Source organism: Chironomus tepperi, unplaced genomic scaffold (genome assembly GCF_022539635.2).
Source record: "Chironomus tepperi strain 1889 unplaced genomic scaffold, CSIRO-AGI_Ctep_v1 contig_346, whole genome shotgun sequence".
NCBI classification, from domain to species: domain Eukaryota; kingdom Metazoa; phylum Arthropoda; class Insecta; order Diptera; family Chironomidae; genus Chironomus; species Chironomus tepperi.
The window spans coordinates 49,594-73,037 of NW_027226468.1; the positions used below are offsets into that span (position 1 = coordinate 49,594).

At 33.2% G+C, this 23,444-nt stretch overlaps 1 protein-coding gene across 1 annotated transcript in view; it reads left to right on the top strand.

Moving 5' to 3' along the window:
• LOC139093917 (lachesin-like) overlaps window positions 1-23,444 on the top strand; it is a 62,027-nt gene that overhangs the window by 11,991 nt on the left and 26,592 nt on the right. The window contains exon 2 of the mRNA XM_070644771.1: window positions 19,835-19,934. Coding sequence (XP_070500872.1) covers window positions 19,877-19,934 — 58 coding nt within the window. The 5' untranslated portion in view covers window positions 19,835-19,876. The remainder of the gene's footprint in view (window positions 1-19,834; window positions 19,935-23,444) is intronic.

Sequence of the window (23,444 nt, forward strand, 5' to 3'; positions counted from 1 at the left end):
GGATCAATAGGAACTTATCATCATATTCGATGAAATCTTGATGAAATCCGACCTCAAGCCGCAATCAGGTTGTGATCAGATTTTCGACAATTTTAACGTCATATGGTTTCCGGGCAAAAATAAAATAAACTTTATACCAATCGGATTTATCGAGTTTTCATCAAAAACTTTTCAAAAAAAATAAAAAGCCATAAACATGTTGTCATGAATGTAAGTCAAAAAAACTGACTTTGCAACAGAAAAAAATCTTATGCATGATATGTATGTATGTAATACACATCACAAGGTTGATGGTATCAGAAAACCATGAAAGATATCGACTCATGTTGTTTAAGGGAGAGCTTCGATAAAAAAAGGGCAACAAAAAAACAAGCAAATGTTTTATCGTGTGATAGTTTGATGATGCAAAAGTTTACCATAAAACTTTCGGTTTTTTTTTGTGTGTGTGTGTATATTACCGAAAATAAGTGAAAACGAAGCTTTTAGGGAAATTGGAATTCTCATATGAAATTTTTCTTCTTTTTTTTTTATTCCATAAAATTGCTTTTGCTGCTTATTCTTTTTGAGCTACTAAGCCAATGTATTTATATAAATTGTGAGTATTCTGTACATATACAGAACAACACAAGCCATAATCATCATTGCTCTTTTCTCGAAAATTGGATTATCGTACAACTTTATATATAATATAAATGTATATGCCACGGAACAAACCATTAAAGAGCCGAACATCGATTAACTTTAATCAAATTCTCTGATTTATGCTCCTATTTTTTTGTTGTTGTTGTGCCTATGCTGTATATATGGACTACTCACAAGAAAATCTGATTCATTACGTGTGTAAAAGTTTATTGTAGCTCATTATTATTGTGGCATAAATATAGGAACGAGAAACAAAGCAGAAGAAATCCGAAGAAACAAAAGTTTTATTTTTATATATTTCTTCCCCATTTCTTGTTTCTTTATCGCAAATTTTCTTTCTATTTTATTTGTTGGATGGTTCTGTATATTCGCTATTTTATTGCATGTTCTCGTTATAGAGTTTCAAATAAAAAAAAACGTTAAAAAAAACTTTTTAAAAAACACGCTTTTAAAAAAGATTAAAAAACTTAAAAAAAAATGTTCTAAAAAGGAGTAAATAAAATAAAAATCACGCTTCTTAAATAAAACATAAAAAATATTAAAAAAATTTGAAATTAAGAAAAGTAGCTAAAATATTTTTCCAAAATATCCTGTGTAGTACAAGAACACTATGACTTAAAAGCGTGGGGCGTTCGAAAGAAGAAGTTAGTTTTAAATGCATAGTAATTTCGCCCCACGCTTTTAAGTCATAGTGTTCTTGTACTACACAGGATATTTTGGAAAAATATTTTAGCTACTTTTCTTAATTTCAAATTTTTTAATATTTTTTATGTTTTATTTAAGAAGCGTGATTTTTATTTTATTTACTCCTTTTTAGAACATTTTTTTTTTAAGTTTTTTAATCTTTTTAAAAGCGTGTTTTTTAAAAAGTTTTTTTAACGTTTTTTTTTTATTTACTACTTTTTAGGACATTTTTTAGTCTTTTTTTAAAAGCGTGTTTTTTAAAAAGTTTTTTTTAACGTTTTTTTTTTATTTACTACTTTTTAGGACATTTTTTTAGTCTTTTTTAAAAGCGTGTTTTTTAAAAAGTTTTTTTAACGTTTTTTTTTTATTAACTACTTTTTAGTCTTGTTAATCCAAGGAAAATTTTTATTAAACTATTTTTCTACAATCAACAGAAATGTTCAGTTTTCAAGCGTGTTGGAAAATTTTCACGCCTTCACTCGCTTCGCTCCGTTCAGGCCGCAAAAATTTGTGAGCTTCGCTCAACCAAGTCCGGACTTCGTTCGAACTACTTTTTTCGAGCTTCCCTCGAACTATTTTTTACTAACGATGATGCATAGAGTTTTCTTACGTGTTGGAAAATTTTCACGCCTTCACTCGCTTCGCTCCGTTCAGGTCGCAAAAATTTGTGAGCTTCGCTCAACCAAGTCCGAACTTCGTTCGAACTACTTATGTTCGAGCTTCGCTCGAACTATTTTTTTACTAACGATGATGCATAGAGTGTTCTTACGTGTTGGAAATTTTTTTCGTTCGCCCGACAGTAGTGTCGGACTCCACTTCGCTTCGCTTCGTTCGCCCGACTGTTATTAGGTCACGGTAGTGTCGGACTCCACTTCGCTTCGCTTCGTTCGCCCGACTGTTATTAGGTCACGGTAGTGTCGGACTCCACTTCGCTTCGCTTCGTTCGCCCGACTGTTGTTAGGTCACGGTAGTGTCGGACTCCACTTCGCTTCGCTTCGTTCGCCCGACTGTTATTAGGTCACGGTAGTGTCGGACTCCACTTTGCTTCGCTTCGTTCGCCCGACTGTTATTGGGTCACAATAGTGTCGGACTCCACTTCGCTTCGCTTCGTTCGCCCGACTGTTATTAGGTCACGGTAGTGTCGGACTCCACTTCGCTTCGCTTCGTTCGCCCGACTGTTGTTAGGTCACGGTAGTGTCGGACTCCACTTCGCTTCGCTTCGTTCGCCCGACTGTTATTAGGTCACGGTAGTGTCGGACTCCACTTCGCTTCGCTTCGTTCGCCCGACTGTTATTAGGTCACGGTAGTGTCGGACTCCACTTCGCTTCGCTTCGTTCGCCCGACTGTTATTAGGTCACAATAGTGTCGGACTCCACTTCGCTTCGCTTCGTTCGCCCGACTGTTATTAGGTCACGGTAGTGTCGGACTCCACTTCGCTTCGCTTCGTTCGCCCGACTGTTATTAAGTCACAGTAGTGTCGGACTCCACTTCGCTTCGCTTCGTTCGCCCGACTGTTATTAGGTCACAGTAGTGTCGGACTCCACTTCGCTTCGCTTCGTTCGCCCGACTGTTATTAGGTCACGGTAGTGTCGGACTCCACTTCGCTTCGCTTCGTTCGCCCGACTGTTATTAGGTCACGGTAGTGTCGGACTCCACTTCGCTTCGCTTCGTTCGCCCGACTGTTATTAAGTCACAGTAGTGTCCGACTCCACGTCGCTTCGCTTCGTTCGCCCGACTGTTATTAAAACACAATAGTATATTTTTGCACTAAAAACTACATATTTTTATATGTGCTCGGTTTACTCGTGATTTTCGTATATTTATGTATATAATGTTTGGATCGGATTGGAATTTCGCTCGAAAGCAATATATAAAACTCCAAAACGTACTGTTTTGTCTTGTGAAGTATAATCAAATTTGTATTAAAACCGTACAACAGTATTATACTTATTTCCATACTTTCTTAAATTTCCTTCAAATTGCTAGTTTTCCCATTGAGAAGTCAACAATATTGATATTTATACAGTATAACAAGATCCAGTAACATTCAGGACCATATTTATACAGTATATTAAGATCCAGTAACATCCAGGACCATATTTACATAGTATGTCAAGATCCAGTAACATCCAGTTCCATATTTATACAGTATATTAAGATCCAGTAACATCCAGGACCATATTTATACAGTAAATTAAGATCCAGTAACATCCAGGACCATATTTACATAGTATGTCAAGATTCAGTAACATCCAGTTCCATATTTATACAGTATATTAAGATCCACTAACATCCAGGACCATATTTGTACAGTATATTAAGATCCATTAACATTCAGGACCATATTTATACAGTATATCAAGATCCAGTAACATCCAGGACCATATTTGCATAGTATGTCAAGATCCAGTAACATCCAGTTCCATATTTATACAGTATATTAAGATCCAGTAACATCCAGGACCATATTTACATAGTATGTCAAGATCCAGTAACATCCAGTTCCATATTTATACAGTATAACAAGATCCAGTAACATTCAGGCCCATATTTATACAGTATATCAAGATCCAGTAACATCCAGGACCATATTTATACAGTAAATTAAGATCCAGTAACATCCAGGACCATATTTACATAGTATGTCAAGATCCAGTAACATCCAGTTCCATATTTATACAGCATATTAAGATCCAGTAACATCCAGGACCATATTTGTACAGTATATTAAGATCCACTAACATCCAGGACCATATTTGTACAGTATATTAAGATCCAGTAACATCCAGGACCATATTTACATAGTATGTCAAGATCCAGTAACATCCAGTTCCATATTTATACAGTATATTAAGATCCAGTAACATCCAGGACCATATTTAAATAGTATGTCAAGATCCAGTAACATCCAGTTCCATATTTATACAGTATATTAAGATCCACAAACATCCAGAACTATATTTATCCAGTTTATCAAGATACAGTAACACCCAGAACCATATTTATATAGTTTAAGAAGATCCGGTAACATCCAGGACCATATTTATACAGTATATCAAGATCCAGTAACATTCAGGACCATATTTATACAGTATATCAAGATCCAGTAACATCCAGAACCATATTTATATAGTTTAAGAAGATCCGGTAACATCCAGAACCATATTTATCCAGTTTATCAAGATCCAGTAACACCCAGAACCATATTTATACATAATGAAATTCAATCAATATTAACGGATTTTGAAGATTTGAATATAACGGTTTTTTTAGAATTCAAATTTTTGCTAAGAATATCCGCGAGAAAATCACTTGTTATATTTTTTGTCTTACTTAAATATCCTGAACAGATTGATATTATAATATAGTTAACAATTTATATTATTAATCGATGTTTAGTTAATCATATGAATTAATTTCCGGTTCGATATACAGTCTGGTTAATGAAAATTAAAAATACACATAATTGACAATGGATTTTTTTCAAATTTTTTCCCATATAAAAATTTAAATTAATTAATTAAAATATAAGGAAGCGAGTTAGCGATTTAATGATGACAAAATATCAAATTGCCCTCCGGAACACACACGTATAAAAAAATCAGCTTGATCGGACCAGTAGAAGTGGTCGAAAAAAGGGTCACAAATTTTGAACGTGACAGACAGAAGGACAGACAGAAAGACAGACAGAGCAAGTCAAATAAAAGCGTGTAATAAAAACTTTGAACATTCGAAATAAGAATTTTTATTAAAATTTTATGGAGTTTAAAATTTTTTTTTATTTTTTGGAAATTTTAAACGCAGATTTACATTGTATAATTTTGGCAATAAAAATTTGCATAATCAATATTTATTTGATGGAATTTTTTTGAGTGTGTAACATCCGACGGCATATATTCAAGTGTTTTTGAGGAAGCAAGTTTTATTCGAGGTTTACTGTGGCAAGGATTGTAGGAATTACAGTAGAATTTCCATGGTGGGCATTCACTGAAGTGTGGATTATCAAAAATCAAACAAGGAACTGTTACCCTATTACGTAACGCAAAAGAAAAACCAATTTTCAATATTGTTCCTTACAAATTTTGCATGTTAAAAGAATTGTTTTGTATGAACCGTTGCAGACCCTTCACTCAGACCACTAAATTCCCTTCTTCAGCTCACCTCGGTATAATGCGAACATAGTAAACTATCAATCCCTAAACACAGATTCTCTTGTAAGTCACGTAGCTAAAGGATAGGTTTTTGTGGTAATAATATACAGATAAACTCAGATTACTAGAGTTTTTGAGTATAGAACCCTAAAAAATAGGAAACCTCTTCTTTGACCTCTTCTTGGCCCCTTCACCACATCAAGAAAGAGTATTTTTGATTCTTAGTTAACGACAAAATAGCAGAACTCGAATTTTGTATTGAGTCCAGTCGATTTGAGTAGAGTTTCAAACAAAATTCGAGTCAATTTCGAGTTCTGCAAATTATGAAATAGTTAAACTTCAGAAAACCTGATATTTTTTAATTAGTAGCACTTAGAAAGGAGGATGGAGGCGCATTAAGGTCAATCCCTCATTTTGGCAACAATTTTTTAATTTCCTAGAGATTTCTGACACAAGAATCCAAACCCACATCCCCTTCAACCTCCTTCATTTGTGCTTTCCATACAAGTCAATTTATAACTACGTCGCTGGTAGCATAGCTGCATTGATTTAATAATAGACTCCGATCGCAAATTCAAGATCAGATTAATTCTCAAGAACCCTTCAATATGTTGATACATCAAAAACCCACACTAAATTTTTCAAGTGAAATATGTATTCATAGCATCAAAAAATACATTTATTGACTTCACGTGTACCATGAATATCACCTTTAAATCTTCTTATTTTAGACATAATATTTTGCATAATATCAATTACATTTATAATTCAAAATATATGAAAAGTGAAAGTGTAATGAATATTATCCTCACCATCCAGCTACCTAAAAAGTACCTAAAGTAATGTAACTTGATAATACTTTATTTTGGAGCAAATGATACAATTTCTTGTGCCAAAATTTTTTATAAACTCACCAAAACTTTTGCATGACATTTGAGATTTTCAATAATAAATTCGACAACATTAACCTTGACGGAGCCAAAACAAAACATTCAAGGTGAACCGAAAATATTCTTTTTATAGTCTTTAACGGAAATAATGCGTAGGATTGAAGACAAAGTAGTTTGGTAACGCTAAAGTCTTCTTACTTTTCAGCTTTCTGTTGTCAGTTTATATTGATAACATTTTAATGCAAAAGACATTGAAGGAATTATTTGTGATCTCCTCTGACGAAGCCATTTTGATGTCAATTCACCAACTTATCATAAAAGACATCCAGTATGCATCAAGAGATTGGCAAATTCTTTGTCATCATTCCCTGAAGTAATGCAAGGTTGAAGAATTATTAAAAAGAAGATTTTTTGAATCTTTATAAAAGTCAGCAATTGAAATGCTAAAGTTTATAAGCCTTTAAAACTAGACGAGACTCAAGAATCCCTATAAATCCGAATAGCTGTATATTGTGATAACCCACACTATAAAGGAATAGATTCCCATTTTTACTTTTATATCTTACATTTTCCTTGCCTTTTGTTTTATATACTACATCATCAGCCATCATCTCTATCCTCACACCAAAATATAAGTCAGCAATCCTGACCTTATCCTATCCAAACTTTCATGTCTATAATGCTTCCTATAATAAAAAGGGAGAAAAAAATATTTTTCTTTTTCTTTACAACATTTATCATCAAGTTGAAGGCACGACAAGTACAGTGTTAAAAGATATTTTTTTCTTTCTTTTTGCAGGATATATAAAAATGAGAATTTATATAGATTTAAGACACACACACACACATAGATAGATATCCACATTCGAATTGTTCTATGGAATAAAGGAAGTTTTTTTCTCGAATTCACACATTAAATCTTTCCCCCATCATCATTTTCTTCTTGATTTTTAGCGCATTTTGCTTAAAGGAATAGACGCTATTGTCCGCACTTTGTCCGTTCGTATGTCTGTCGCCGAACTACTCCTTCAGTTTACTTACTTACTTCCTTGACTGGGGCGCATGGGAGCACATTGCCGCGTTTAAAGAAAGTCTGTAGACAACTCTATCTTTCGATAACTTCTGCCAATTAGGGATATTAAGAACTCTAGCGTCCTTATCAACACAACCAATCCAGGACATTTTCGGTCTTCCTCTTGATCTTTTGCCATCACAAAGTCTGCAAAGGTTCCTCTATATACTGGGGCATCCTATGGTCGTCTGTTCACATGACCTGCCCATCTCAAGCGATTCACAAGAAAACTCGTCCAGTTTAAGCCTTTCTGAAGTTATTTAATTATTTGACACTATGCGCCGCAAATGCGCTTACGTCTATCACGTGTGACTACGTCTATACTAGTTTAGAATTTTATGTTTGATTATGCTTCGTTGAGGAACAGTAGATGAGATAGAGAATGAAATGTACGTGACCCTAAGGCTGTTTTCGGCAGACTCACCTTTCAATCTGTGCGTATAGATTCTTTTCATTTGATATCAGATGGGAATGAAAACTTTTTCTGCCTCCCTTACTTCTTATTTTTCTATTCGCAGTCAAAAGTAATTATTCACAAAATAATCCATTAAAACTTTTTCTGCATCAACGGAATGAGAAGGCGGACAAACATTTTTATACCTTTTTTTATCGTAAATGGCCACCCCAAACTTTTACTTGCCATCCACTTACTTTTCTCTCTCTTACTGTTTCAGTTTAACACATTTGTGTGACTTAATGGATATGATGTTGCTTTTGCTAGTGAATAATTTGAATTACTTTTATCGCAACGACTTTTCTTTTCGACATTTTTATTTTTTTTTGTGTTTCATTGTGTGCTGTGCTACACATTTCTTTTCTGGAGGAAATACATCTGTGCAGTACACATTTGGGGTTATTTTTATTGTAGCATTAGTGATGTAGCAATAATTTTTAGTGAATTAATCCTGTTAACTCCTTAAAAGAGACGGTAACTCATTACGTAACAGGAGAAACTTACTTATTGAGCCTTACTCTGTCCCACCATTCATAACAAAGTCTATATGCTAATTTACCATTGCTTGCATATCCCCTAGGGCGTTATGATCCTTTACACTTGGTACATTCAAGGAACTACGATGGGTAGCCTGTGGGTAGTTAGGCACACTGAAGTAATCGTGATAAATCTCAGATTTGTCGGTTAACAGAGACATCAAGTGTCGTATTCAGAAAAGAAGGTGGAGGTTCCTGGTTGCAACCGCTCTTTTTGGTATTCAAAGAGCTTCATTCCTTAACTTAGCACTTGATTTCACCAAAACCGTTGTTTCTGTTTATGCAGAGTTCCGAATTTACTCGGATTTTAGTGGAAAAGGCGATCAAAAATGACCAAAATCTTATTTATAAGTTTTACAATTTTGACAAAGTCTTGTTCTCGACAAAGCCTAAACTTGGCGTTGTGCCACATGACAGTTGATACGGATACCAGTAGGTCATTATGCAAAGTCGCCTCCAATCTTATTACAGACCTAATTCTCAGCAGAAAATCCCAATTGTCACTAAATATAGCGACTCCTTGACATAACCTTAAACTGACATTTGTGTCGCTCGGGGCGAGCAGCACACAAGAATATTCTTTTCCGCGTTTCAACAGAAATGTATGGCAATGGATTATATCTGTAGTTTTCCTTTCCTCCTCTTTTTTTCGAAAAAAAAATGAGCAAGCAAAAGTTATGAATCTTTTGGGAATAAAACGAAAGAACTTATTCAAAATGTAAAATAAAAAGAAGAAAAAAAAGCAGTAAAAATGGTGAAAAAAGGAGGAAAAGGAAAGTTTTTACGAAGTAGATTATGAGTTACACTTAAGGGGCTTTCAGGTTAATAACAAAAGTGTCTAAGTTGCAATTGCAAGCTTTTGTAATACTATCCTCATATGGGGGGGATATGGACATGGATGGGGGTAGGGTGGGAAAATGTAAGCCTTTTAAAATTAAACTTTGTTATACTTTAAAGCAGTTGGGGTGTGAGATTAAAAAGTTTTTGACACTATTGAATTCCTACATCAGCAATTTAAAAAGGTTACATTGGCATTTTCCTCACATAAAATTGAAGACATTAAAGTTAAAATAATTAAAATGGAGTTAATTAAAATGCTGAATCACTTGATGCTTCATAAGCTTGCCTTGTGATATTTGGAAGTACTAATTAAAAGAGCGAATTTCTTAAAATAGGATTGTTCTATGTTAAGAATAAATTCAACTCTCTGTGGGGTGGATATAGAATTATTTTTGGATTTTCAGACACGAGTTCATTCAGTCTAAATATACATTACACGATTACATTGATTTGTGGATTATACTTACTGACAATGTGTCTATGATTGTATGTTGAGTTGACAGATTATTGTTGTCAATTCGACTATAAATTGGTTACTTTTTAAAAATAGATTTTGGTCTGAGAAATACAGAATGAAAATGAAACTTCATCCCTTTCACTTTAGGAAGCTACAAATGATGCAATTTTGATTTTTGAGCTATTTTAAGAATCGAAATAAATCAATGAAAGTTGTATGATCATTAAAAATTTTGTGGAAATGTTGTATTTTTTCAGCAGAATCAATTACAAACTATATCAATGATTTGACATTTGAGAATTTTTTGGAATCTTAAAGAGTAATTATGATTGAACTTAGAAACAGAAAATTTTGAGAATTCAGACGAAATTTTTAATGAATACTTTAACAAGAATTTTTGCCACTTTTGCTTCACCTGTGAATGATTAAATTGTTCATCCTTAGCGACACAAATGAAGAAAGATCCATTGTTGTAGAGTTTTTTAATGGTTCACCAACTCCTTGCTGACTTCCTTGACTAGGGCGCAAGAGTACATTGGCGCTCGTAAGGAATGTTTAAAGACAGATCTATCCTTCGAAACCTTCTGCCAAAGATTCATCAAACACGGAACCCTCTCCGTGTGGCTCTATTGAGTACATTTATGGATGTCACAGTGATGCGACTTCCATTTGATGTTGATAAATGATTTTTTTTTTGTAACCTTAATAGTTCCGTGACGTATTCAAAAACCACAAGTCGGTTAATCGATCCAAACTCGACACCAGGTCGACATGACTCCGACTTGAAGCTGAATTCGATTTAATTTCAAAATCAGGTACCAGGACGACATGACTCTGACATGATACCAAATTTAAATCGAATTCTATATAAACTCAGAGTCATGACAACCTGAGGCCGGATTCTTGGTCGATTAACAGATTTATGTATGTTGTTCGGGTTAGCTTCCTTCATTTATATCACACGGGCATATAGTCATAATCATAATCATGTTCACGAGAATTCAGGAAATATTTACTCAACAATATTTAAGTTTATTACGTGATGATATAAGAAGATCCAACATTAAAATGAAGATATTCAGAAAGTTTATAGCACAACATAATTTTCTTGAGGATTTTCTCTTTCTAAAATTTAATTTTAACTAATTATTTTTCGTAGAAATACCTCATTTTCAAAAAGAAATATAAACACAAGGTTGAAAGAAATTATTCAAGTTATAAATTCAGTAAAATGAAGACTTGCTGATACTAATTCTTTAAATTTTACAAGGATTTGCAGGTTATAAAATTTTTTTGTCAAATTAATAATAAATGTTGGTAGCATTTCTGCTTCATTCACATAAATTGTAGTGTGAGGATAGAGAAAAGATATTAATTTCATGCTAAATCCCCACACCCCATAACTTCCAACTCATCTTCAATGACAAATTTCCTTCCATATATTTTAAATAAAGACGTAGATTTTTTTACTCTTTTCTCCTTTTTCCTTAGCAAAATTCAACAAATTGAGTCATATTCTTACTTTCAACATCCTTTATAGTCTCCCAGTAAGCAAGCGTATCTCCTCTTATACTCGAGTATAAAGAGATGAAAACGAAAAAAAAAGGAAAATTTTTGTAATTAAATTTTGAGTTTCTTTACATGCTTTTTCAAGCTTAAAAAGGTCTCATTGAGCAGCAGCAAAAGGAAATTACTGTATTAAAAATAGAGTGAGAAACATTTTTTCGCAACCCCTACGCATCTCCTGTCTTTAACTTTAACAGAAAATAAGAATTTGAATTGTTGAGAAATTTTCTTAATTATAAATGACTCGATTGCTCAAAAAAAGGAGAACTAGAAGAGCTTTTCATAAAATATTATTCATCTTGACACGAGTTATTAATATTTGAGAGCGACTCGATGTTGATAAATTCAATTAAATTTGATGGTTAAAGTGAAATTCTTTATCTTACCTAGCGCGATTATCTCTGAAGGGAATTTTGAGGATTGTTCATTTTCGAATGGCTGATTGTCTTGGTGATTAATTGAATGGTGAAATTCATAGCTTTTTGGTTAAGAATTACTATAGAAATCACGGAATGGTGACTGATAAATGACAAAAATGGGACATGCAACCTTATTGAGGTGTGAATCATCATCACTTTTAAAGAAACAAGACCTATCCGAGTTATACTAGTTACTTACTTACACCGCTGGCCGCACAGATCAAGTATGATCCATGGCCTCCCTCAGTCAGTTCCTGAAGTCGGATCTATCTCTGGCTACTGCTTGCCAATTACCAATTCCAAGTGTGAAATTTTCTCCATCTACAGCTTCATTCCATGAGTTCTTTGGCCTACCTATCTCTTGTTAGTAAAAAGTCGGAAGACCCTAGTTACACAATGCGACAAAATGCATTTTTTGGTCGTAAAAATGTATTAAAATCTGCCATTTCTGTGTCGTCAGCGCAAGTTCACATCTAACCGTCAATACGGCATCATACCGATATCCTAGCAAACACGATGTGCTATTCAGACTAGACCTTTCCAAACCCAAAACTCAAAACAGCCTTACCTTTTGCAACTTACTACAAACATCACTCCATATCAAGATTTTTGCCATCAGTACTCCAAAATACAAATACTCGGAATTGAATTTCATAATATTCCCAAGAAAAGAGACTCCCTTAAACAAACATTTTCCATTAAATCCCCAATACTTCACACACTTTATCCTACATCGCACCTTTAACATTTACATTACCTTTGTCCTTTTTTTCGATAAAGTACTTCCCGCTCACTTCTGCCTCTAAGGTAAAAATGTTTGTAAAGTAAAAATTATTTCTCAAGAAAAATCACGATCTCATTTTGAAAGAGGTAGGAAAAGTATGTTCCTTAAATGTTTAAGGTTGATTATTTTGAGTAAAAACGAAGAGCAAATTGTGAAAACCCACTGCAGCCGTTAAGTTGATTTACAAATCGAACAAAAAAAGAAGTAAAAAGTACTTAGACTCGTCCACCAAGGGTGACTTCCAAACTTGCTTCTTAGATCGTTTTAACTTAATGTTCTAGATATTAGAAAGAAAAAGGCAATGACGGTAGTGGAAGGAGAGATGGAAATGAGTGGAAAAATAAATATGAAAATAGAGCGATGGTAGATTTTATGGATTAATGCTAAGATAACAAAGAAGAAGAAAAGGAGTTGCTATGGGGTTGATTGTAAGTTACGTCCATCAAAAAATGAGATTTTTGAGTCATCTCTTCACAATTACTTTGAGAATGCAATTCTATTTTAGGTGATATACCCATGCATGATTCAATATCTCGACGTCACTCCTGAATTAACCCCACATTTTTAAAAAATGCAAAATCATTTTTGTCTTCATCTTATCCTCGTCTTTATTCATTGTATTACAGAAGTGGATAATATCAAGCTAGTTGAATTTTGTATGTATCAGCATGTATCTGCATTTTTACATATTATTTTTATGTACAGAAGCCATATTACATGAAAATCATTTTACGTAAATTGACTGTGTAAAGTGTTTTTAATAGAAAATAGAAAATCAACCGTGAATTGAGAATAGAAAAAAAGAACAATTGTAACAAAAGACCAATAGTACAAATTGTTCGTAATACAATACCACCCACGTATTTGCTCAACACTCAAAATTAATAGGCGTCGACATTCGGAAAAAAAGTGCTATAGTCTTCAATAATTTGGGGATCGCTAAGATCATTAGGATTTTGTGGGGCTGTTTGGATGTTTTGTAACAGAGTCCTTAGAGCAGTATCAATACTCAATTTGTTTTAGATAAGGAGATATGACTTTTCTGGAAGGCAGACGGTGTCTCCTGGCTGGGAAGACTCTGACTTCAAGTCGAATTTGACGAAATGCTTCACCACCCCTAACATACAAGAATATGCTCAGTGAGCATCGAACAGTACCAAGTGAGCATTATACAGTTACTAAATGAGCATCAAAGGGTACGAGCATCATACGGTTCCAAATGAGCATCATAAGGTACCAAATGAGCATCTTAAGGAACCAAATGAGCATCTTATGGTACCAGTACTCAAGTGAGCATGCTCATTGATACATTCAGATGCTTACTGTTTGAGCATATGTTTGTACATTAGGATCCACTAAAGTCACTGGACTAGGGGGACACCAATCCGTTCGAGAACTTTATTCTTATCAAAATTCTTGAGAAAATGTATCCTTCTTCAGAATTAAAGCCCGAGTGGGATTCGAACTCAAGCTCGCTTACATGTCAAGTGCTCTTACCCACTGAGCTACCGAGGGTTGTTAAGGACCGTGGTACAATGCTTGCTCAAACCTTCTTCTCTATGCACGACTCATTGCTCAGTTCTTATCATTCTATTGGACCAAGCAGCAATTTTGATCCAATTTTATCAGCAAATCCAATTTAGCCATCAACCGTCTTCTCCCTGCCTATGCCATATTCGATGTTACATAATTTTCAAAAAATCAATTCCCTAATACTTTGGATAAGAATAAATCTGCTGAAATCTAATTAGCATCACATTTTTCCTTCTCGTTTAGCACTTCCCTATTATTTTGTTGTTATTATCATTTGAGAAATTAAATCTAGATTTGGCACGTCACTCAAAAAATTTCTTCATCCATCGTTCAATGTGCTTTATTTTTTTGTTGTTGCTTCCTTTTCTCAGCTTCTCGCAAAAAAATTCCCATGCGAAAGTACTTTTTTATTAGTCAAATGGAAGAAGGATCATAAAAAATTAACATCATACTCGCTCTCAATATATCTCCATCTCACTTTTACATCTCTCCACTGAGCTCAACGCATATATTACATTTTTTTATGCCTCTTAACGAATTTATTTATACTTATACATTCTTTCCTTCTTATTCCTTCTGTATTTTATTTTATTTGGGAGAAAATTAGGGTGACCAGAGGATTTTCGCAAAATATCGGGACACTTTTGGAAAAAATCGGGACATTTCTAAGTTTCGCACTTTTGGAATTATTCTGGACTATTTTGAGTCTTAAGATTCAAAGAACTAGTCAAATTACGTAAGAAACTAATGCAGAAATTATTGAAATTCCGAAAAAAAAATATTTTCAGTCCTGGGCTTGAACCCGGACCTTCAAAATGAAAATGCTCAAAATTTGTCAAAAATTCCAAAATTTGTATGAAGTTTTCAACTTTTTGAAAAATCGGGACATTTTGAGGCTTTGTCGGGACACAGCAGCAAGGAAGAAATACACAGCAGCGTCCCGGCTAAAATACAGCAGATGGCCGCCCTAGAGAAAATTCATATTCATTATATCATTAATGTACATTAAATAGAAAAATCAATATTTGTAATGCGTGTGTAGACGATTGTTGTTGAGGGTATGAGCGTATACCCCCCTGTATGAGGGTATGAGTGTGAATGTATGTGAGAATAAAGAATTTCTGGCTTACATTAAAATTTACTTTATTTTATATCATATACAATAAATTTTTATATATACACAAATTATTCTAATGTATTCCGTTCCAAGAATGTTGCGGCTTTTCTTTTAAGACATTATTCGCTTGTTATTAGCAAGAATGGAGATTTTTTTTTTCAAGCTGGGAAAAAAGAAAGTTACAAAACTTTTTTTTGTGTTCAGTTCTTTTTCTTTCCCATCGTTATGAACTTTTCTGTTGTCTTTATCGTTTGATAAAACTTTTGTCGCTTGAATTGATTAAAATTTAAGTACTCTTTGGTATTCGTCTTTTCTTGTTATGGATGTCAAAATTTTTTTGGATTATTTCGAAAAGGTTTATTTGCAAGTTATGTCCATTGTTTATTATCTGTAGGTGTAGGATTGTAGTAGACCGAAACAACCCAATTTCCCAAAAAAAGTGAAAAAGCCTCGAAAGCTCAATTAGCAAAGTACGGGTCATGAAAGTTGCTATTGAATTTGAATTCCTGAGTTCAAGTCTCAGCATCAGCCTAGTGACTTTTCATCTCCTTAGATATTCCGAGTTATTAAGTGTAGCAGCTTAAGAATTAGACAACTGCAGACCGTAAGAGCAGGTCATAAATGTTGAAGCTTGAAATAAGAACAGTTTGAGAGCAGGAGATTCAATGAGAAAAGATTTCAATTTATTGAATAATTGGAACGAGAGCTGACATGAACATTGTTCTATCGGTGTAAAAAGAGGTTTTAAATTGACTGCTGAACACGCAAATGCTTAGAGATGATTTTGCGATACAAAATTGATTGTATAATTCGAGCAGACAAGGATCATGCTCATGAGTATATTCACAAATATGAGGGAGGCTCAATTATATGATTGAGTATACTCATCTGAATGCTCACTGTCTCTTTGTGGATAATTGGAGTTTCTGATGAACCGCGTTTTTCCATAACCGCTGTCATTCAATGGTCAACCGATGTCAGAAACTCTATGCATGATATAAGATTTAAAAAATATTACTAAGGACAAAATTGATGAGTTTAAGAGTTCTAGAAACATCGTCGCTCAATCTATAAAATGGCAAGATGAATAAATTTCCCAAAAACATTACTCCTAAACATCCCCCGGAACCAATTCATATTTTATAAATTAATCAAATCTATGAAGCGTGGGACACTTATTTTGACAAGTCAAATCAAACTTTTTAAGGCAAATCTGAAATTAATTATTCCACATAATTGGAAAATTTTGTTATCTCATTAGGATGAAAATATGAAGCCACGACCTTTCAATCTCTTATTGTGTTGTAGTATTTTAGGAAGCTAATATTTCCAGAACAATAAATATTTTGCCAAAGGTCAACACTATTGTTGCAAATTTCATCGTAGGCGTTTTATTATTGTATTTTTCACCATAAAAACCTCGCATTTACCATTAATTTTTAATTATAAATTTTTTTGTGTAAGCATCATAATGCATCCAACACTCTTAATTAATATATTTTTGGTTTTTTAAGCGTAAGTAATTGTTTTATCTGGAGTTGGCGTGTCTTGAGTATGGCTTCTTAATTTTATAATGCCTTTTTTTGTTGATTTCTGTTACGCACTTGAGAAGCTTAATTGAAAGAAAATTCTTTTGAGAGATTAGTGAATGAAATTTGATATTCTAGAACTTTTTCTTTAATTTTTTGTTTGGAGTGGCGAGATTGTGTGTTTTATGAGGAAGACATCATTAATTTATCACACTTCATATTTGTATTTAGGATGTCGTGTCATATGTATGGTGTTTTGGCAACTCGATAGAGAGGAAGACTTATGTAGTCAAGGTGTTGTGCAACATATGAGTTAGTTGGTCTCTTATAATGGAAGTAGGTCTTAGTGAAATCTTAGGAATTCAATTTCAAATCTTAGAATATTCCATAACAGTCCTTATTAATAGATTCTCTGAAAAACAGTCCCGTGTGACAAAATGAAAAAGGCTTCAACACGGAGCTTTTCAGACTCTATTAGAGCTGTTATATCAGCAACAAATGAAAGCCTCTTCCATGTGAGGGGTAAATGGCTTCCATACAGATGTAAAAATGGTGGTTTGAATTTAGAGTTCATAAATGAGCTGTGCCGGAGTCTTCTTCATTCGCTCAAGAGTGTAGCTTCCTGGAAAACGGTTGTTATGCCGACGTCAAATCGATAGAAAGCCATAATTTGTAGAGAACTTCCACTAAGTCGGCTCAGTGCTTTCCCATCTACAGCACATTTTAGTCGTCATGTGCTACCCAAGATATGCTTCCATTTACCATAAACTATTGTAAATTAACACAAAAAACCTGAAGAAATTTCCAAGAAAATTAAATTGTGTTTACTCATTATTCAGCTATCTACTCTTCATGAGTAGTGAAATGTAAAAAAAGCTCATTTGATTTGCATTTGTTTTCGAATAATTTAAATCAAATTTTAGGTTTTTTCATTTATAATTCAATCATTTGATGGAAAATTTATGTAAATTTTTCATATCAATTTCAAATCAAATTCATTTAACTTTTTTTGATGTGGAAAATATTGATTCTTGCAGAACATGTCAAAAAAAATGCTTGATGAATAAATTATTTTTATGCTTAATAAACTAACAATAAAAAAATTCGGTGAGCCTGTGTGCAAAAATTTTCAACTAAACTTGTTATAATATCATAATCAGATTAATTGAAAATTATTGTTTGTGTTGCTAAACAAACTTCTGCATATATTATTTAGTAAAATTTAATTTACATGATGCTGGAAGGGTTTTTTAATGGTTCAGTTGGCATCGACAGGAAACTAATTTTTTAGAGCTTTAAATTTTAATAAATCAGTTGGAAAATTTACACGTGTTGGGGTGATTTATGACAATCGATTTTGTTTATTCTCAAAACTTTAAAGCTTCTGTAAAATTATTGTGATTTAAGCTGAAAAATTCAAATTTCACAAAGCTTTGAAAGGAAATTTTGACAAAATTCGAAAGTCTTTTTGTGGATTTTATTAAGATTTTCTATTGAAAAATGTTCAACTTTTGTCAAGAAAAGCTTAAATTGAGGATTTAACTTGAAAGCCTTTTCATTGCTTGATTTTCCAATTTTCGTAGGCATCACCAGACAATATGTCTTAATAGAACAAGATTTTAGTAGGATTTATGAGTTTGAAGTCTTCCAGAAAGCAAATGGACTAAAAATGACCATAAATCCGTTCCTAGTTCATTCTGAATCTAACCTAATGCATGATTTCATCGAATCTGGACTGAGTCTAAAATCACAATGGCCTGGTGCCGACTTTCTGACCATTTTTACGTCGATTGCCTTCAGTTTCTACTTTTCAATACAAAATCATCCATAAACCTGAGTAACAAATTGTAATCAACCGCATATTTCGCCATTTAATAATCGAATTTAGCCTTCAAGATGTCGTCATTGCGGTTCCTAACAAACACATTGTGTGGTTCATGAAAATTGTTTTATAGCAGACTAAACAGCTTTTGGCTACTTAAACTTTAAAAACTCAACAAAAATAAACCCTCAAACATTTACTTTCCATAAATTGATGAGCACTAACATTAAGAAAATATTGAACTTTAAGACAATATTTTGCAATGTATAATATTTGATTATTCCACACCTATAAGCTACAAAATGCCAGTCTTGACAACATAAATGATGATAAGACAATTTTTGTTATTGCAAAAACGTCACTGCTGAGTGGAAAACAAAGAAAAAAATAATATTTAACAATTTCTAAAGAAATTTGCTATTTTGAAGCTTTTCGATGTCTGCCTTTAACGTCAATTACAATCAAAAGTTCAAGACGCTTGATAAAGTTTATTGCAATAAAAATAAATAAGTAATTTATGTTTGTGAGAAATTTAATTTGTAAGCTTTTGGGGTTGTTTGGGGTTCTTTGACATGTTCTGACTCATGAGGAGAGGAATGTTAGAGGAATGGCAGTTATTTAGGTATTATTCCTACATACTAGGGATCAGTGTCCACAACATGAGCACATCAGCTGAATTTTTGTAATATTCTTCACTTTTTGCCCACTGTATGGTTGGTCTGGTTGGTCTGGTTGGTCTGGTTGGTCTGGTTGGTCTGGTTGGTCTGGTTGGTCTGGTTGGTCTGGTTGGTCTGGTTGGTCTGGTTGGTCTGGTTGGTCTGGTTGGTCTGGTTGGTCTGGTAAGTTAAATCTGATTTAAGGAATTGAAGCTCATCAAATTCGTTGTTTTGTAACTTAATTAGTGAGTTGTTCCTAATCGCCTAAGCATCACCATTCAGTAAACCATATCTTTCATCAAAAAAATGGGTTGGAATCTGCCGATTCAGCGGCATTATGTCAACTTCGCGTCTGACCGTTAATACGGCATCATAGTGGTGCCTCAGTGAACACCTTCCACTGAACTGTTTGGATGAAATTCATCATAAAATGAAATCTTACGTAGTCAACAGTTACAAAAAATTAATAAAAACCATTCAGTTTCATCTTTAATGATTCAACGTCATTCGCGAATCGCACCTAAATCGTCTTTACTAATAAATAAGAAATGAAACTCAAACTTTCAGTGAACGAAGCCTTTGGAAATTTATATCTTGAAAAAATATTTATATTCATCATCAAATAAACCTTTTATAACCCCATATTTTTCTCTCTCTCTTTCTTTTTATATTTACTTTTTAGGTTCAATGAGTAACTTGCACAGAAAAATGTTAAAAGGTCAAAATGTCAATTGGTTGTAAATTGTATCTGGTTCTAGAAATATTAACAATAATTTTACAAGGTAGGTTGTTCCTTTATATACATACACACGTATGCCATAAAATTATTTCATTCTTTATAGTTAAAGCTATTAATTTGATTACAAAAGGAAGGCACTAACGTACAACAATAACATAAAACGTATTAAGGTTCATTGTTCTGTCGAAAATGTTTTTAAGATAACAAGAAAGTTAATATGATGCTAATAATGAAGGCGCATTTTTGTTGTGACTCTCATTGTTACCGTCACAATGAGTGTGCCTAGCTTATACAGCAAAATATGTACTAAAATACCGTATGAATGGACATTCTTACGAGTCATTAGATAGTGCCATAAATCAATCAATATTAGATGTGATGAAGAACTTTTCTTTCTTAATTGGACGATTTCACTTTTGATTGACCAATTATTTGACATATGAGTAGCCATAAATAGCGACTGAATATTTTTTTTTCTTTGTTATTTGCTGAATTGAAAAGATAGCAACAAGATCTTTCGGAAAAAAGCTATATCCGACATTCTTGGAAGTTATTTTTCATAAATATAATTTATTCATATATTTTAAAGAGATAGATCATTAAAAATTGTTGAATTTTTACATACTCATATGATTCTCATTATGGATATGTATGTTGTCCTACTGAGAAGGCAACAAAATGAACCTCACAAAAAAATTTGTTCATTTGTTTTGATTACCGAAATGCTTTTAAATGGAATGCTCTACATAGTCCATTGGAAAAAAGAAAGAAAAATAAACAGGCCTTTTTAGTTCTATGAATGAGAATGACTAGATTTACATATGTTGAAGCAGAGTCGGAATTAGAATTTTTTGAATAGTCATCATTGAGGTTGAATAACACAAGTCGATTATTTGCTTACTTCGTATGTAGTTTAGAACCATTAGGATCGATGACTTCAGTTAGATGTCTCCTAAAGCTGGCTCTATCGCTTACTTCCGTCAGATAATTACCGATACCAAATGATCTCATACTTAAATGATGTCTGTTAATTGCCATTGAAACCATTTGCCAAGCGAAGGCCTATCCGCTGGAGCCTGATCCCTCAAACATTTGAAGCTTGGCCTATCGGCTTGACTTTAACTTGGATTAGGATTTAAACCAAATCCAACACCTAGTCAGAAACAAACCTGTCTGGCACCGGGAAGTATAGTTTGGGACATTCAACTAAAAGCTCTAATTTTTCTGAATAATTTGAGAATTTTAAGAATTTTTAGGGTTTTTATCAGAATCGCCAAAAAGAACAATTACGAAAATTCAAATCCAGGCCGACTTGATCCTGGTCTGAAGTTGGATTTCATAGAATTTTAGCCTAAAGCATGCATGAGCGAGTCACCCTAGCCTTGGGGCGGATTTTTGGTCAGTTTAGACACCATGTGCAATCCAAAATATAGCATTGAATAGAAATCTATTTAAAATACTAGTAAGTTGCATGACCTCCTAAATATGTTCCTGTATATCCACACAAACCTTAAAAATATCATGCTGCGAAGGTAAAACTAAAATCTTGGAAACAAATCCCACACAGACTCATAGCACACATATAGCCAAAAATATACCCAAATAGACACCTTGACGATAATCCAGATTACACTTCAAAAGAAGCTTCCTTTTAATGAAAATAGCATGAAAAAAATTCTTTTTATAAAAAAAATTATATTACCGACATAATTTTTTATGTACCTACAAGGAACATGAAAGCAAGGGAAATAAAAATTCCATGTGGGAGGTTCAAATGTGTGAAAAAAAATTTTCTGTAGTTTATGTTCTACTTGAAAGCTTCACATGTAGACATTGACAAATACGACAGATACATCTTGTCCCTTTTTTTTCCTTTTTTGTTCTGTCAAAATTATATTAAATTAGAAAGTTTTTAACATATTTTAACTTCATTCATTTATAAAGTTGGCTTTAATTGACAAATGGAAGCATTAAGTTTTTTAAATGCAGTTTTAAATGCACAGTTGCCTTGGTAGAAGATTATTACCCTAACAGACAAAGAGTATGCTCTTGAAAGGTTATATGCAATGATTGAAGAATCCAACCTTATGAGATGGAGGCACTGTGATTAATAATCTGTTGTACCACATCCTTTAAACTTACAGTATATAGTGAGATTTGAACCACTTGAAAGCTCTGCACATTGCAAAGACACGAGTACATCATAAGACCTTATGTACCCATTTACAATACAGTGCTCGTGGTAGACCAAAAAACTCCTAAAAGGAAGCTGTTGAATTTTGACAGTATTGCATTTTGTATTGGCAATTGTCAGGCGGAAGCCGAAGATAGAACCAGCTTTAGGCGTCATCTGAAGAAAGTAATTGATCACAGTTGATCTGTATGGCCATCAAAGTAAGTAAGTGCTAGTTTATCCTTGAATACCTAGCAGTGGAGTCACATTATATGCCAAAGACCTCAAAACTGCATCAACTTCTATTAGTTTAAGCTTCGTAACAAAAACTATGAAAATGGAAAAAGAGTTTCCAAAATTAGACTTGACCTGGGATTGAACCCTAGCATCTTTGTCTCGTAAGAACAACGCTCTATCATTTCGCCCACTGATGCATTTTTAACCAAATCTCGAAATTTTGCTCACATTAAATATAAACTACATTAGCAAGATCGTGAGCGTTACCTCACCTGACTCAGTTCTTAAAAGCACGCTCTTTGCATGCTAGGGTTATTTTCCACAAAAAAAGATACAAAAGTAAGTAAAAACATTCCAACAAATGCCAAAAAAAAAAGTTTTTCATTTTGCATATTAAATTTTACTTAATGTTTACATATAAAATGTAAAATTGTCGTTGGCCGAAGTATAAATGGATACAATTTATGTTTGTTACTGCCTCTCTTATTTTAAACTCCTGTATATGCATTGTAAATGGGATTATAAATGTATACACGCATGAGAATCGATTAAATACAGAATTGATATTCAACCGCAATTTTATAGTACTTTTTAATTATTATTCTCAGTAAGGTACGATAAAAGGATTGCTATAATTGCCTTTACATAAAATTTAATTGATTTAAAATAAATAATAAAATGCACTCGGAGCAGAATGAACGGTAGCCAGTGATAATTATTCAAATAAATATTCATTTTTTTCCATAATTAAATGGATGAAAAAATTTTCATTTTTTGTGCATATATTCATGAATTATAATTGCTCGTAACAAGGGCATTATACAGTTCGTTGAATAGCTTTTTGACTGAACGAATCCTTGAAATCTTTTATTATTATTTTGTAAAAATTCATCAACAAAATATGATTGAATTATGTTGGAAATTTTCAATGAAGGAAATTAATCAACGGTGTACAGTAAATACAGGCTAATTTATTCGAATGGAATTTATGCATTAAAGCTATTCATGACATTAAATATATGAGAATGACTCGTCATGTTAGCTATGTACCGGAGCTTGACAAAAACAAATTCATAAAGGATTTATTTCTTATGATTAATGTACAGAAAGCATTACTTGAGAAAATTGTATGAATGAATAATA